Genomic DNA, 15,934 nt, shown 5'->3' with positions numbered 1-15,934 from the left:
TAATGTGATCTTTCTACCAATGCCTCAGGCTTTCTCACTTACAAAGTCTTAGTACAACTCATTCATTTGAATGAATTAATTTTCGCTCAACGTAAAAATCCAGCAAACCTAGGAGGACCTTAGGGTCCAGGCTGAGGCCTGTGAGCTGACTGTGTGCCACAGGAGATAGGCTTGCAAGCTGCCAAATTCTGCAGTCCTTACTTTCCCTTGTTCTTCACACATATATACACACACACCTCTATACCTTCCTAGCCTACCCTCCAAAAAAATATGGCCCCCTCATGTCAGTTTCAGGAAGGGGGGTTGGGTTATTCATCTAAAATACCAAGTCATGAGTTTCAGAAATGATCAGAACAATTGCTCTAGGTTTTAAATTGCTGAATTGTAGAGTACACCTAGATTGTTATTTTTTCAGTACCAAAGATAGGGATCAGCTTTAGATTTTAGAATTCTGTGATTCTGATCTAGAACTCAGACTGCCTTAAAGAAATTATATAGTATTTATTTTGGCGTGTATTTGTCCTTTTTCTCACCGTGTTAAATCATAACGAAAAGCAACCTCAACATAAAATGAGATTCTAGTGATGGAAAGAAGATGCACATTCCCAATATGGTATGGCACCAACCTATCCTGTGTTGAAAAGGAGCCTAGTATTCCAACCTGATTCTAAAACAAATCTAAAAATAGCATTGGCTTGGTTTTGTTAAAATCCACATTCTCTATGAAGGCCGCCTTACCCCTAGTTGCACTGTCCTTTGAAATCTGGCTATAATTATATTCTATAGCACACAGCAGAATATAAAATCATATCTGTGGTTTCAGCTGTTCTTGTTTGGATCTCATATTTTAAACCAGCCTGTAAACTGTTTGTCTTTACATCGCCCAGACCATTCAGTCTAGTTCTCTTTAAACTCAGGAAATACTGGTCGTTTCCAAATAATCAGTGAGCTGTCTGAAATCTCATATCAAGTCCAGACTCCAGCCCCATGGTTCATGACCCCAATGTTCTAGTCTTGGCTCAACACCAGGCAGTGTCAGTATTATGCCCCATGCCAGATTTTCTCAGGGCAAGCCTCTAAATCTTTACCCATAATCTTCACATAGGTCCTGTGGCAATAGCCACTTCCAGCTTGGCAGCCAGGGTATCGTTAAGCCTTTACAACACACAGTAAATAAATCCATGGTCCACAACTTCTGAGGGAAGGCCTTCAACAAATCTCAACGCATAATGATTTTTACAGAGTTTTCATCTTGGTAAATTTAATTCCGTAATAGTAGATTTCTTTGTTGCTCAAATACGCAATGTTTTGAGTAATTCCCCATTTATTTTTTATTTTAGAAACTTCGTGAATACTTTTATTCAGTTTAAGAAGCCTATTATTGTAGCAGTAAATGGCCCAGCCATTGGACTAGGAGCATCCATATTGCCTCTTTGTGATGTGGTTTGGGCCAACGAAAAGGCTTGGTTTCAAACACCCTATACTACCTTCGGACAGAGTCCAGATGGCTGTTCCACCGTTATGTTTCCCAAGATTATGGGAGGAGCATCTGTGAGTACCTCTTTTTAAAAAATAATTCTAGAAAACTTCCTGAGGAAATCTAGTTTGGCTGTTGGTTTTATAAATATATACAGGGTGTCATTCTGTGGGGACTTTACATCAAATGCTCTTATAATTCAATTCTTGTGCATTCATTCATTCTTAATTCATGAGATCATAGGTTTTCATGTTTTGGTTCATAGAACATTGACACTGTTTTTGCATCATTTTCTAGAGAAAGACCTCATTCAATGAGGAATCTGTATCTCTGCATAATTAACACTGGTATCCACTAGTAGTAAACACTCAGAGTTTGCAGTTAAAGGTTTTTTTGTTGTTATTGTTTTTGTTTTGTTTTGTTTTTTTACCTAATAACCTAAAAGCTATATTTTTAAGTGAAAGGAAAAGTCACACATCTCTCACTTTAAAACAAAAGCTAGAAATGATTGAGCTTAGTAAGAAAGGTATGTTAAAAGCCAAGATAAGCCAAAAGTTAGGCCTCTTGTGCCAAACAGCCAAATTATGAATGCAAAGAAACAGTTTTTGGAGGAAATTAAAAGTGCTATTTCAGCAAACACATGAATAATAAAAGCAAAAGAGCCTTATTGCTGATGTGGAAAAAGTTTAGTGGATAGGTCAAACCACCCACAACATTCCTTTAAGCAAAAGCCTGATCCAGAACAAGGACCTAACTAACTCTCTTCAATTCTGTGAAGGCAAGGAATCTGCAGAAGAAAAGTTGGAAGCTAGTAAAGTTTGGTTTATGAGGTTTAAGGAAAGAACATAAAAGTGCAAGGTAAAGCATCAAGTACTGATGTAGAAGCTACAGAAGATCTAAGTAAGGTAATTACTTAGATGGCTGCACTGAACAACAGATTTTCAGTGTAGGTGAAATAGCCTGGTATTGGAGGAAGATGCCATCTAGGACTTACATAGCTAGAGAAGAGAAGTCAGTGCTTGACTTCAAAGCTTCAAAGGACAGGCTGACTTTCTTGTTAGGGGAATATGCAGCAGGTGACTTTAAGTTTAAACCAATGTTCATTTACCATTTCAAAAATCCTTGGGCCCTTAATTATACTAAATCTACTCTTCCTGTGCTCTGTAAATGGAACAGGAAAGCCTAGATAACATCTGTTCACAGCATGGTGCACTGAATATTTTCAGTCCATTGTTGAGTCCTACTGCTCAGAAAAAAAGATTGCTTTCAAAATATTACTGCTCACTGACAATGCACCTGGTCACCCAAGAGCTGTGCTGGAGATGTACATTGAGATGAGTGTTTTCATGCTGCTAAAGCATCCATTCTGCAGCCCATAGATCAAGGAGTGGTTTTGAATTTCAAGTTTTATTATTTAAGAAATGTATTTTATAAGGCTCTAACTGCCATAGGTAGTGATTCCTCTGATGGAGTAAGTAAATTGAAAACCTGAAAAGGATTCATCATTCTAGACACCATTAAATACATTTGTGATTCATGGGAAGAGGTCAAAATATCAACATTAACAGGAGTTTGGAAGAAGTTGATTCCAACTCCTAGGGACGACTTTGAGGGGTTCAAGACTTTAGTGGAGGAAATAACCACAGATGTGGTGGAAATAGCAAAAGAACTAGAATTGGAAGTAGAACCTGAAGATGTGAATGAATTGCTGCAATCTCATGATAAAACTTTAATGGATGAGGAATTGCTTTTTATGGATGAGCAAAGAAAGTGATTTCTTGAGTTGAAGTCTGGTCCTGGTGAAAATGCTGTGAAGATTGTTGAAATGACACAGGATTTGGATTATTACATAAACTCAATTGAGAAAGCAATTTCAGGGTTTGAGAGGATTAGCTCCAGTTTTGAAAGAAGTTCCACTTTGGGTAATACTATCATACAGCACTTCATGCTACAGAGAAATCATTCATAAGGAAGAGTCAGTCAATGTGGCAAATGTCATTGTTGTCTTATTTTAAGAAATTGCCACAAACACCACAGCCCTCAGCAACCACCACCCTTATCAGTCAGCAGCCATCAGCAGTGAAGTAAGACCCTCCTCCACCAGGAAAAAGATACTCGTTGAAAGCTCAGATGATCGTTAGCATTTTTTAGCAATAAAGTATTTTTAATTAAGGTAGGTATGTTGTTTTTTTTAGACATATGCTTTTGCACATTTTAATAGGCTACAGTTTACTGTAAACATAATTTATATGCACTGGGAAACCCCAAAATGCATGTGAATTGCTTTATTGCGATATTTGCTTCATTGCAGTGGTCTGGAACCAAATCCACAATATCTCAGATATGCTTGTAGTGTCACAGTTAGGGTCTCCAGAGGCGGATACTAAAACAATTTGGTATGTTGGAAAACTATTAGGTAGTCAACACCTGTTGAAGAGACAGGAAAGAGATAGAGCTGGACAGAGGGAAAAGTTGGAACCATGAGGCCTGACAAAGCTTTCAGCCACCATGGCAGCTCTGGGGCATACACAGCCTGTCAACAGTTGTCCCACAGTGGACTGAGATGGCTGGTTCCTTTATATCCATTGTCACTGAATGTGTGGACTGTCAGAGTAATGTGCCTGTGGACAAGGTGACTCTGCAGCAGAGGGAGTCCCTACAGGAGCTGATGGCTGTCTGTCAATGGCACTACCAGCAGCTGGGGCAGCAAGACCTCCCTTGGAGAGGGGATCTTGGCGCCACATCCCCATGTCTACCACAGTCCACTCCTTGTCCCTTCAGATCACTTCTTTGTACAGATTTGGGGGGCAGCTCCTTCAGGTTCCGGAGGCCTCTCTTACTAGGGAGGAGACTTAGAGGAAGAGGATTAGACAGTGGTAACTGTTTAGGCAAGAACTGCCTGGATATTTACATCCTTTTGTTACATATAATAGAAAAAAAAAAATAGTAACTCTCAAGTGGAGAAGCATAGCAGGCACTACTTTACTGAGTTATTAAAGTTCACCAGAAATAAGGCCTAAGGTTCCCAGTTTGCTCTGATGTACTTCACTGGGAATGACACAGCATCACTCTGCTAGAGTCCAGTCAAAGGCTTAAACCTAAGAACTCCAGACAAACCGAGATTGTGGTGGCCTACAAATACTGAGCAGCACCCTCCGAAAGTGCCATGGTCAGAGAACTCACCGAAACAGTGAGGAACTGTCACAGACTGGAAGGACTAAGGGAATCTGACAGCTCACTGCAGGGTGGCTTCCTAGGATCCTGGGTCAGATAAAAGGCAGCTGTGGGAAAACTGGCAACATTTGTGCAGGGTTTGTAGTTTATAGTATATATCAGTGGTAATTTTATGAGTTTGATCATTGCAAAATGTTTCGGGGTGGGGGTTGTGTGTGTGTGTGTGTGTGTGTGTGTGTGTATGCATGCATGCGCACACACATAAAATATTAATGTTACGGAGAGCTGGGTTTGATGGGTTGATTGGAACTCTCTACTGCTTTTGTAATCTTTCAGTAAGTCTAAATGTATTCCCAAAACAAAGTTTAAAATAAATGTAAGAGGAGGGCTTATAGGACAAACTGCAGCTGCCCCAGTCCCACCTGGTCTCAGTTATCCTTCACCCTCTTTCTGTTTTAGAACACCCCCCTTACCACCTCTGCTGATCTCAGTGGCTGCCCTGGTGGTGGGACACAGGTCACTGAGGGGCCTGAGGCCTGGTCATCATACCCTGTGCACTTGGGCATGGGAGAAGTGAGTTCCTGGTGGGTCCCAGGGCTCTACACATCCCCTCTTTGCCTGCGGCCCTGAGTTCAGAGCCACCAAGTGTCAAGCATCAGTCATAACTTTAAGTTCACTGGGACCAGCAGAGCCCAGATACGTGAGGACAGAAGGCACAACGTCCTTCAGTAGATATTCAGAGCAGGGGTCCCCAGCCCCTAGGATGCAGACTGATAGCAGCCTATGGCCTGTTAGGAACCAGGCTTCACAGCAGGAGGTGAGCAGCAGGTGAGCAAGTGAAGCTTCATCTGTATTTGCAGCCGCTCCCCAGTGCTAGCATCACCGCCTCAGCTCCACCTAAGATCATCAGGCATTATATTCTCGTAGAAGCACCTGTCTCTGGTGCCAAAAAGTTTGAGAACCACTGATCCAGCGGGATGATAAGCGCAGCCACTTGTAATTCCACCCTTTCTTTCCCAGACCCGTGTGTTCTTTCTGTTGGGGACATGGTACCATATCAGGGTCTTTGTACTGTTTATACTGTCAATTGGAAGACAGTGCCCATCCTCATGGAGCATACCTGCAAACTGGTGCTCCACTCACACCTCAGGCCATTTCAGCACTCCATCAGGCCAGCAGCTTCTGAGGTGGTGAATGTGACTCAGCCAGAGGACCTCGTGGTCATGGGACCACTCCTGCACCTTCTTTACTCTGAGAGGGACTTATGGTCTGGTGCCATGCTCTGTGGCATCCATGTCAGTGGACTGGTCACCCACACTGTAAGCCTCAGAGTGAGGTTGCCTGAGGACCTGCAGGTGGGAAGGCAAACCCAGACCTAAAGTGAGTGTTCCTATGAAAACAATTGACTTGCTGCCGTCCTCAGGAAGGATGCCAAGCAGGTATCTTGGCATTGGTATTTCCTGCTGGCAGGCTACATGTCCATCGGCGATAATAGCTGAAATAGCCTTGATGAGTCAGAGCCCATGCTACTGAGCTCCGTCTCTTACACCATAGCTACTTCATTCATGTCCGTCATGCCAGCACTGGGGTGGCCAACAACTGAGACTGGTCAGTATCACCTTTCTTATGTAGCTCTTTAGTTCATCCCCATGGTGGATGCTCTCAACTGGACACTGACATGACATAGCAGTCTACACACTTTTCCAGTCATCCATCCACATGCCTCTACCCAAGATCTCTTTGTTCCTAATTTTCAGGCCCCTGACCAGCCAGCTAGGCCATTCACCGCTGTTCAGGTCACTCCGAATTCTAACTCTGATCAACTTCACCCATACCAGGTGGATAACCAGGCACATCCCTCATTTCAGAGCATTTCCCTCTTCATTGTCTTTTTGAGCCAGCCCTCCCAGAAACCAAACTTGCTCACAAAGAAACCCCCCACTTCGGCCAGAGGTGTTACCTGAGGCAAGGCACTGGTGCAACAGTTGTGGGTGACTTCTCGGTCTAGGCCACCTGCTTATGCATCTCACCTGTGTCTATGCATCTGTCACTGCCTGACACCTTGATGGGTCTGATAGAACTCAGCTCATGATGGATATTCCTGATACCTGGTCACTTAGTGTCCTATGGTCAAGTGTTCTGTCTCTACCAGAATTAGTTTTTAAAAAGGTATATACTTCTCTGCTGGATGGCATGGCCTTGCTCCAAAAGCAGAGACTTGGCATTGAGATAATCTCTCTAGCATTTGCCATAAGATCCTCATGGCATCTTGTCTCACCCTCTCCACTGTGGGCCATGGTAGTTCTGGCGTCTTAGTTTCACTTACCCTGGGGCATCACTTTCTCTATGCTTCTAGAACCCATCCCAGTAGAAAGATCACACCATCTCCTTGGGCATTTGCCAGGGTGTTAAATCTTATAGTTCAGGAGAGCTCCCAAATCAGTGAACTTCCCTGTCCAGCTCTGTGGTTTGCCCTCTGGTTTGTCCTTACAGTTCAGCCCCGTGTCTTCTTCCAGCTCCACCAGCACATTCTGGCTATGTCATGCAGCTCTTCTGGGGTAGGAGTTAAGTAACAGGCCTGATAGCCAAGAGAAGAGATGGAGCATGGTTTAAGAGAAGAGATGCTATCTTGTAGAGATTTCTGCATTGTCTTCAAGCAAGAGGGCAATACATAATAGGGATGGGTGGGCCATTTATTGCAGGCTCAGGAGCCTGGGGTTAAGAGTTTGGGAGTATCCACCCAGAAGTCCCCATACCAAGTTTATCCTTCCCCTTTCCTCCGAACACAGCCAAACAGATCTCCTGTGTGTGGGTGATTAACCTTGTCTGGATCTTGGCCACTCTGGCTAATAAATCCTGGATTTGGGTGCAGGTCTCAACTTTCTCTGTCTTGCTTCCTGGGAACCCCTCTGCTTGTGTCACTGGCAACTGATAGTTACTATCTCATCACCTGTGAGAGTTTTAGCACTTGGACCACCACTTGTATGGAATGCTGTGGTTGCTCCACCTAGTCCAGGAAGGTCTTCATTGCCAGCCAGCTGGGGAGCAATCCTCCAAAATGCCTTTTATCACTGCTTCATTCCTGCCTGTCACTAGTTAGTTTCTGTAGAATTAGAGGCCAGGTGGATTATGGCAAGCAGGACATGGATTAGTTGTCAACCTCTGTGGAAAGAGAAAGAGGAAGTAGGATTGGGCAGTGGGTAAAGGTGAGCTGTGGTACAGCTCTGACGAAGCCTTAGCTGAGTCCATGGGGTGCTCCGGGGCATATGTGGCCATCACAGTTGTCCAGGTGCCCTCACCACACTCAGCCATTGAATGCAGCAGCCCCAAGAAGGGCCCACCCATGCATGAGGTTGCTAGGGGAGCTCTCACCAGGAGTTGCCTGCTAACAGCACTCCCAGCAGCTGAGTAACAGGTATTTCCTGGGCTGGGGCATCTGGGTGATGTATCTCTGTTCACCTCAAGTGATGAAGTGTAGACATGTCTGGATTGTCTTGTCTTGTCTTGTCATTTTCACAACACCATATCCACCAAACAGTACTTGAATCTGGTAGTAAAGAGTCATTATCAAGAAAATTACTTTAGGTTCATTTTGAGTTTCCTTAAGATTGTTTCCTAACATTTGCTTCCTATTCTGGTAGTAAATAGTCATTATCATCAGTAAAATCATTTTAAGGCCATTTTGAGTCATTACTCTAGAGGAGATTAACATAATGGGGATTTTGTCCTCTCATCGTATGATCTGAGTACATATATGATGCTTCTGCATATATACAGAAAGGGCAGATCTGGGATAAATACTAAACAAACTTGACATTTTGGGCAAAGGCAGTTTGGAAGTGGATCCCTTGGGCCAAATGCTGCTAAGGGGTGGAGGTCTTAGAGTTCATTGTGCTCAGAAAGATCCAGAAATAGCTTGAAGACATTACAAAATGAATGCCTACTCTTTCATCACTCGTTTTTTCCTCTTCTGGACAAGTCTTGAAAAGTCATTATTTTTTGCTTCTCCTTGTGATCTCCTGGTGCCACTTCAGCAGCAATTCTCAGCGAAGGCAGTTTGCCTTAGAAGGCATGTGTCAATGTCTAGAGACTTTTGGTGTCACAACTGAGAGATGCTAGTGGGAAGAGGCCAGGATGCTGCTAACATCCTACAATGCACAGGACATCCTCCATACCAAAGTGTCTTTATCCAGCCAGAGTGTCTTTAGCACCCAAGTTGAGAAATCCTACTGTAAAGCAAGAGCAAAGAGCCTAAACATCACACAGTATAAATTCTCCACTTTTTAGTCAGTATTTGACTAAAAGCTCTATACAAAATGTTATTAAATGTTGTTGAGGTGAGTTGTATTGTGACACTTGTGGAAAGTGACTACTCAGTTGATGCAGTTCCTTTCATGAGCTTTTGCTGTATGCGAGCTTTTAGTAGTCTAAGGCAAGACTAGAACAGTTGGCTTTTCCCACTTGGTATATGCAAAACTGCAGGAGGATAAACTAGAGGGAGCATATTATCAGGATAAAAAACGTAGCTAAAACAAGCTGTGAGAACTGTCCTTTTCTTACAGTGTCTACTGCAAGGAGAGAGATCTCAGAGCTAAGCTGTAATCACAAACTGTGTAGGAGTTTAGCCCTCCTTGTTTGTGCCCAGTAAACATTCATGGACTGCCCACTCTGTGCCAGACACTGCGGAGTCACAGTTCTGTCTCAAGGACCACCCAGTGAGCCTGTACATTCAGGAAAGTGTTAGGTGCTGTGAATGAATTGAAGGAGCCTCACTTGAGAGCAGAAAGCTGACAAACACAAGCTCCCATTTGTAAACCTGGCAGCTCTCAGTCCTGAGGTCCTTACCCTGAGTTTACGGTATGGAGCTGCCCTCCAGAGAGTGTAAAGACTGGCCCAAGAGAGTAAGTGGCAGAGCTGCTGCCAAGCTACCTCTGAGATTTGAAGCTCCCTGATCCCGCTAACTCAAGCCCGATAAAACAGTTGGACAGTTTTGACCATATTGGGTGTTGTGGTTGTCTACATTTAGTCCCTTGTTCACTCAGCCATCTTGGAAAAAATGGCAGCTAGTTAATTTCCCAATGACTGTATCTTTGCAAATCTCTTATTTGGGTAGAAGTTAGGAATCTCTAATTTAAAAACTACTGGAAATTGCATGTATGAGAACACGCCCATTCAACTTGAGTGTATTTAATCCTACTAATTTTACTAAGAGAATTTTTCCTATTAGTTTTACTTGATGACTATATTTTAAATCAACTCACTGCCTGAACTTACGTAAGAAAACATTAACAACCTTGAGTCAGTCCCACCATTCATACTATTGGGCAAATGCAGAAATGCCCTGCCCATCCAACCATCTGGGATATAGAAAACTAAGTAGGGAAAGAATCTCCAGTGACAGCCACCACAGAGGTAGCCCAGCTCGAAAGGGCAAGGGTGAACAGTAACAACAACTTCACTCACTGGAGGGGAGGACTGTTCCGGGTGGCACAAGGCCTGAGAGAGAATCAAGAAAAGGTAATGAAAGAGACAAGGAGGGAAGAGAACAGTGGTAGGGCTGTGAGTTGACTTCCAGATGGCAAATAAAATACACTCAAAGAAGTGACCAGAAAACAGGTCCCCATGAAGGCTCTGGAGAATAAATACGTGAAGGATGCTTGCTCTTCATCACTCCCCACTTCTAATGTTCACTCAGAGCCTGGTGAAAGTCATTTGTGTCCACTGCCCAAACTAAGACCCTGTAGTTCAAGTTTGTCTTGGGAACATACTTCACACTTAATCTAAGTGATCTGGTTGTGGTTTTGTCTTCACTGTGTGTTAACAGTAAAATGCAAACGAGAAAATGAAAATTTTCTGTTAACATAAAGCACTTCCCACTAAGTCATTTCATCAGGAACTCCTGTTCTTTTATCCTTTCTCATTGCATTTAGATCTGCCTTTAGAAGAACTAGCTTAGCAGCTAACAGTAAGTCAGTCAGATTCTTAAGTCCATTGTCTATTTTAGACCTTTTCAGTGGGAAGTGGCTGTTCAGGGGTTTTGTAGAACATCTCCAAACTCTACACACTCACAACTTTGTCCAAGACCTAGCTCAAATAATAGGCTCCAGTTCAGGACTACAGTGAGTCATGAGTATTAAGAACTTTACAGTCTTTGTTGTGAAGACCCTGTTCTAAAGCCCGGTTTTCTAATCTCTGCCTACGCTGAAAGGGTGGAGAATCAGCCAGACATTTGCTTTGCCAACTCTTTTACTTGTGTATTCTCCAGGCTGTGCATTTCACATGCCGTAAACATTTACAGGACGTGCACAGGTACTGTCAAATGAGAGATACACTCAATTTTTTAAGGCCTTTTTATAACAATGATTTTTGCCTCTTTTGGAAAAGGTAGTTGCCTACCCAAAGTTTTTTTCCTGAGCCCAGAAGCTTTTTCGTGCCATCAGAATCTTCAGGAAAAATAACCATGCAAGATATACTACAGATAAGAAGTTGTCACATTAGAATAGGGCAGTTTCTTTGTCAGATATATATTTTCTTTTCCTCGTGTTTCAGCATCTGTGAGCCTGTCATTTGAATGAAATAAAATTCTTTACACATTATGTTGAGACCTGAAAAGTGCTGTAGAATCCAGGACAGAGTTAAAATTCATTTTATATGCATATATATGCTTTTTAAACAAAAACAAAAATATTAACTTCGCCCATCAAGTCAGGTGAAGGAAATAGTCAGACCCTCCTAAGAATACTACAGTAGTGGTCATTTTGGATGCATTCAAGTCCTGGATAGTTTCTTGTTTTTGTGTCTAAGCAATAAAATGTGGCCTCTAAGTTATATTTCAGTAAAACATTCACTTCCCTTAGAACATTGTTTCTGTATATTGAGAACAAGTCACGTTGGCCTCTCCTCTCCTACACTATGTAGTAGTTCTGTGACTGGTTCAGATCCCTAGAATTGTAAATTTTCTAGCTTTGCTTATGCCTCAGTTTCCCAGGAAACGGTTCTGTGTATTAAATGAGTTCATACTTTGGGAGGAGGGGGCAGTCAGAGAGAGACATGCCCATAATCTCAAATTGACAATGAATAGATCTTCTCTAATTTAGATTTCTTGGTTAAGTCCATTTGATTTCCACTATATCATAAAATAAGACTTTACCTTCTTTTTCTTTTTAAATCACTGGCTGGTATGTTACTTAACATCTGCATAGTTGATTGCATTTTCCTGGGTTAATTCTTAGCACAGGTTGAACAAGCTCCAGAAAGGCGCGCTCTGGTGGGAACTCTGGAGGATACGCAGTGAGTCCCCACCAGGGCCTGTTTGAGTTGTTAAGCGATGAATATTTAGTTGGGGCTTCTGTGCCTGCCTCCCCCTCATGTTTCATATCAGTATCAACTCTTTTTCTTTTCAGGCAAATGAAATGTTGCTTAGTGGCCGGAAGCTGACAGCACAGGAGGCGTGTGGCAAAGGCCTGGTCTCTCAGGTGTTCTGGCCCGGGACCTTCACCCAGGAAGTCATGGTCCGCATTAAGGAGCTTGCCGCGTGTAATCCAGTTGTATGTGGGATTCATTCTTTTATATGTGTGGCTTTTTTTTACAAGCACCTTTTCCCCAAAAAAGCTCTCACATTTCACAGTATTTCCTGAGTCCTCTACATTTGCCCCTGCACAGCTAGCTACCTTCATGAGAAATAGTTATGGAAGCCTTAATGGCCGCCACTGCTACAGATCTGCTTACTTTGTCTTCTCTTTGCAAATACCCAAGATTTAAAAGAATGCGTTTCAATCTCAGATTTAGTAGCTAAAACATTTAGCTACTAAATGTTTTAAATGTAGACTTTTATAGGACATTTAAAATGTCCTATAAAAGTCTACAAAAAAACATTTATGTAGTTTTTTACTGTTTCCATTGCCCTTAATCACATTTCTTTTGCTTTCCCCTCACAGTGAATCTGAGTTTTTGTTTAACATATGTGCTAGATAATCTTCTAACAAAATTGCATTTGGCAAATTATAAGATGAAACGATATTTGATATTAACTTACCTAACTCCTATCTAAGCTATCCCAGACATGTGAACAACTCTCATTATTAAAGTTAAAATTTTGGTTAGAAAATCCTCTCAGCAGGCATTTTCAGGGAGTTTCCATTGAGCATCACCAGAGTTTGTCCAGTTTAGTCTCCACAGTGGCCCGAGCAGCATCATGAGGCTAAGGCTGGTCTTAATGTTGGGAGAGGGTCACGGTGCAGATAGCATGGCCCTCTTTTGAAACAGCTTTACATCCACTTTGAAGTTGAAAATTTGTCTGATTTCTAGTGTGAAATATACTTCATAGATATATTAGGCCTGATGTATATTGTGAAAAAATGTTTGGTAGTCCTTTTAACACATTATTACTCAAGTTTGACAATTGTCTTCATAAACTTGGGGGTGAAATGGAGCCAGTGCTTGCAGACATACACCCTGCTAACTAACTGCGTATCGTTTCGTCCAGGTGCTTGAGGAATCCAAAGCCCTTGTGCGCTGTAACATGAAGATGGAGCTAGAACAGGCCAATGAGAGGGAGTGTGAAGTGCTGAAGAAAATCTGGGGCTCCGCCCAAGGGATGGACTCCATGTTGAAATACTTACAGAGGAAGATCGATGAGTTTTGATTGGCAGGCTGCCTGCTGATGACACTGGAATTGTAGAGCAGGACATCTGTGGCTCCAAGTTGCCCTAATCCATTCTTTCAGCCTAAAACAAGTTCACTCTTAGCTCATGCTTGGAAGCAGGACTTAACATCCAAGCTATTTATTATCAAGGAGTTTTTAAGTACTGTAACTTTAAAATAAATAACTACAAAGCTCCTTTGTCCAAACAAGATTATTTTATACCTATTATACACACAAGTATGAAAGTATAATGGTGAGCTCTCGACTGCTCTTTAAAGCTCTAATTTTTGTTATCTTTGGCTTGTACTGTATAAAAAGTGTTTTGCTGGTTTGGGGTGGCAGAAAAGTCTGGAATAATGTTTGTTTTCTTTATTTTTTCCTTCTAGAACAGACTCTAAAGAGGTACTAGCCAGCCTCCTCCCCTGCCCCAAATAGAGATACAGAAAGATCTGAGATATGCCTTTGTCTCCAAGAAGGTACAATACCTCAGAGATGAAAAATTTTTAATCAAAAGTATGACTTATCTTTTAGGATAAGTATTTCTGATGAAAAATCCACTGTTGAACCCAAGACTAAAGTATGCTTAGGATTCATGCTGAAAAATCAATTGATTTCTCCTTCTTTTTTAATATGTCCGGTTCTTACCCAGTTAACATGAAGAAACCACTGTCTCTCTAGAAGAAAGCTTGTTTTGCAGTACTAGTGAATCACTGAATAGCTTAAGTATGAATATCTAAGTTATAAGTTAGTCTTAGTGGATTTTAAATAGTTTTTCTGACCCTTTTGAAAAAATAACTACAATGCTTCTTGTTGCTGGATGAGAAATACTACTTTATATACAGTTTTGGTTTTCTATTTGCAGATATGATTGATGTATTACACCAAAAAAAAGGTATTTTTATGTTTATAAAGTGTAATTTTTAGGTTCACTTAGAATATATTTTATTTAATAAGTTAAAATTCTTTTGGCACACTATTAAATACAGAAACTCCTTTTAAAAAAAAAGAACTACCTTATATTTGACGTTTAATGTTCTTGGTCTCTGCTTTCATGTCTACACAATATACTGAGTACAGTATGGTGTCCAAGAGTGCCCTGTGTAAATAGACATTCGCATTCCTTTCAGGAGTGGGGACTGATTCTTGATTACAGATGCCTATTATTAGGCTTCTGAGTTTGCAATCATATTGAATGTATGAAGAATGAAATAAAATCAAAACCTTATTTTTGTACAGTTTTGAAGTTTATACTTAGAACCGACCACCTCCTGGCTATGTGGAGAGCTGTACAGTGTGTAAATCTGCCTTTACCTTGGATTGGTTGGTGCAGTATTTTTGCATCTGTGGGACCTACTTTTTCGTTCAGTAGTTTGAACTATATATAAACTGTACAATCTGTAAAGTTTTTATAGAATAAATATTCAGCTGTGAAAACTGGTTAAATAAAACTAATATTTCGTAACACATTTGAAAAGTTTTTCTGATAATTCTTTTCATTCCTCGTGGAATATGTGATCTTTTTTGTGAAATATTCATATGGGCATACAACATTTGTGCAATGTAAAGAATATGAACCACTGTTTTAACTACACCTTGGATGGAACTAGAATGTATGACCGGTATCCTCCCAAGTCATGTCTACCTGAATCACCCATCCCCAGGTTACCGTTTCCTGAATTTTGTGTCACTTGTCCCCTTCTCTTTCAAGGCAGTATATTTCTAATATATATTACCTAGTTTTGCCTATTTTGAACTTTATATCGTTTCACATTTAGCTTCTGTGATATACATCTTTGATTCAGTATTGAATGTGCAAGAGGTTTTATCTGTGTACAGAGAGTTGTAACTCATGCCTTCTCTACCCAAATCTACAATGTGAGGAACCTGAGGTATGGAACGCTTGGCCCAAGGTCATGTGAGTAACTCGTCAGGAGTAGGAGCAGCCTTCCAACCCAGTTCAGTGTGGCAAAACCTATATTCTGGCAACTCTCCTGTAATGTCTACTAGAATTTACAAATAGGGAACTTATGTAGTAGGTTCTCCTTGAAACTAGGAGTCTGATTCCATCATCCTAGACTTTTCATTCTCCAGGCACGTTGGCCACATTTTCTCTTCTGTGAAGCAGAACATCCTACCTTTCAACTTGAGGGTCATGAATCAAGCTCAACTAGAAGGAAAGACTGACAATGCAACAATCTTATGTTCATGCCCACTGTTGGTGAAGGTGACAGGAAATGCAGCCTCTCATTTAGTGGAAGTCTAAATTAATTGTTCAACTTAGAAGAGAATTTGACAGTAACTTGTCAGTAAGTATTAAAAAAACTTGGACCATGTAACTTCTGTTTATAAGGATTCATCTTAAGGAATTCTTGCAGGAAATAGTGAAAATAAAAATACATAGGCAGTTAAATTCATCTCAGCATTGTTCCTAATAGAAGTTGGAAACAGCATACATATTCACCAGTAGGGTTTGAGTTAAATAATATGCCACAACCACACAGTGGAATACACAACTGCTCACGTGGCTCCTTTCGGTCCCTATTACTTGGTCAGGAGTGAACATGGTTCACTTGGGGTTTACCCCAAGTGTCCTGGTAAAGCAGGAGCCCAGAAGGTTAGGGGCCAGCCTCCTAGACCAG

At 41.4% G+C, this 15,934-nt stretch overlaps 1 protein-coding gene across 2 annotated transcripts in view; it reads left to right on the top strand.

Annotated features, from left to right (window-relative positions):
- The window catches only part of CDYL (chromodomain Y like), a 163,885-nt gene extending 149,124 nt beyond the window's left edge, over positions 1 to 14,761 (top strand). For both annotated transcript variants that reach the window (XM_011367049.2, XM_011367048.1), the window contains exons 5-7: positions 1,341 to 1,551; positions 12,055 to 12,198; positions 13,137 to 14,761. In XM_011367049.2, the coding sequence (XP_011365351.1) occupies positions 1,341 to 1,551; positions 12,055 to 12,198; positions 13,137 to 13,295 (514 nt within the window). In that variant the 3' untranslated portion in view covers positions 13,296 to 14,761. The remainder of the gene's footprint in view (positions 1 to 1,340; positions 1,552 to 12,054; positions 12,199 to 13,136) is intronic.
- The last annotated feature ends 1,173 nt before the right edge of the window (positions 14,762 to 15,934 follow it).

Source organism: Pteropus vampyrus, unplaced genomic scaffold (assembly GCF_000151845.1).
Source record: "Pteropus vampyrus isolate Shadow unplaced genomic scaffold, Pvam_2.0 Scaffold129, whole genome shotgun sequence".
NCBI classification, from domain to species: domain Eukaryota; kingdom Metazoa; phylum Chordata; class Mammalia; order Chiroptera; family Pteropodidae; genus Pteropus; species Pteropus vampyrus.
This window is presented reverse-complemented; position numbering and strand designations above follow the sequence as displayed.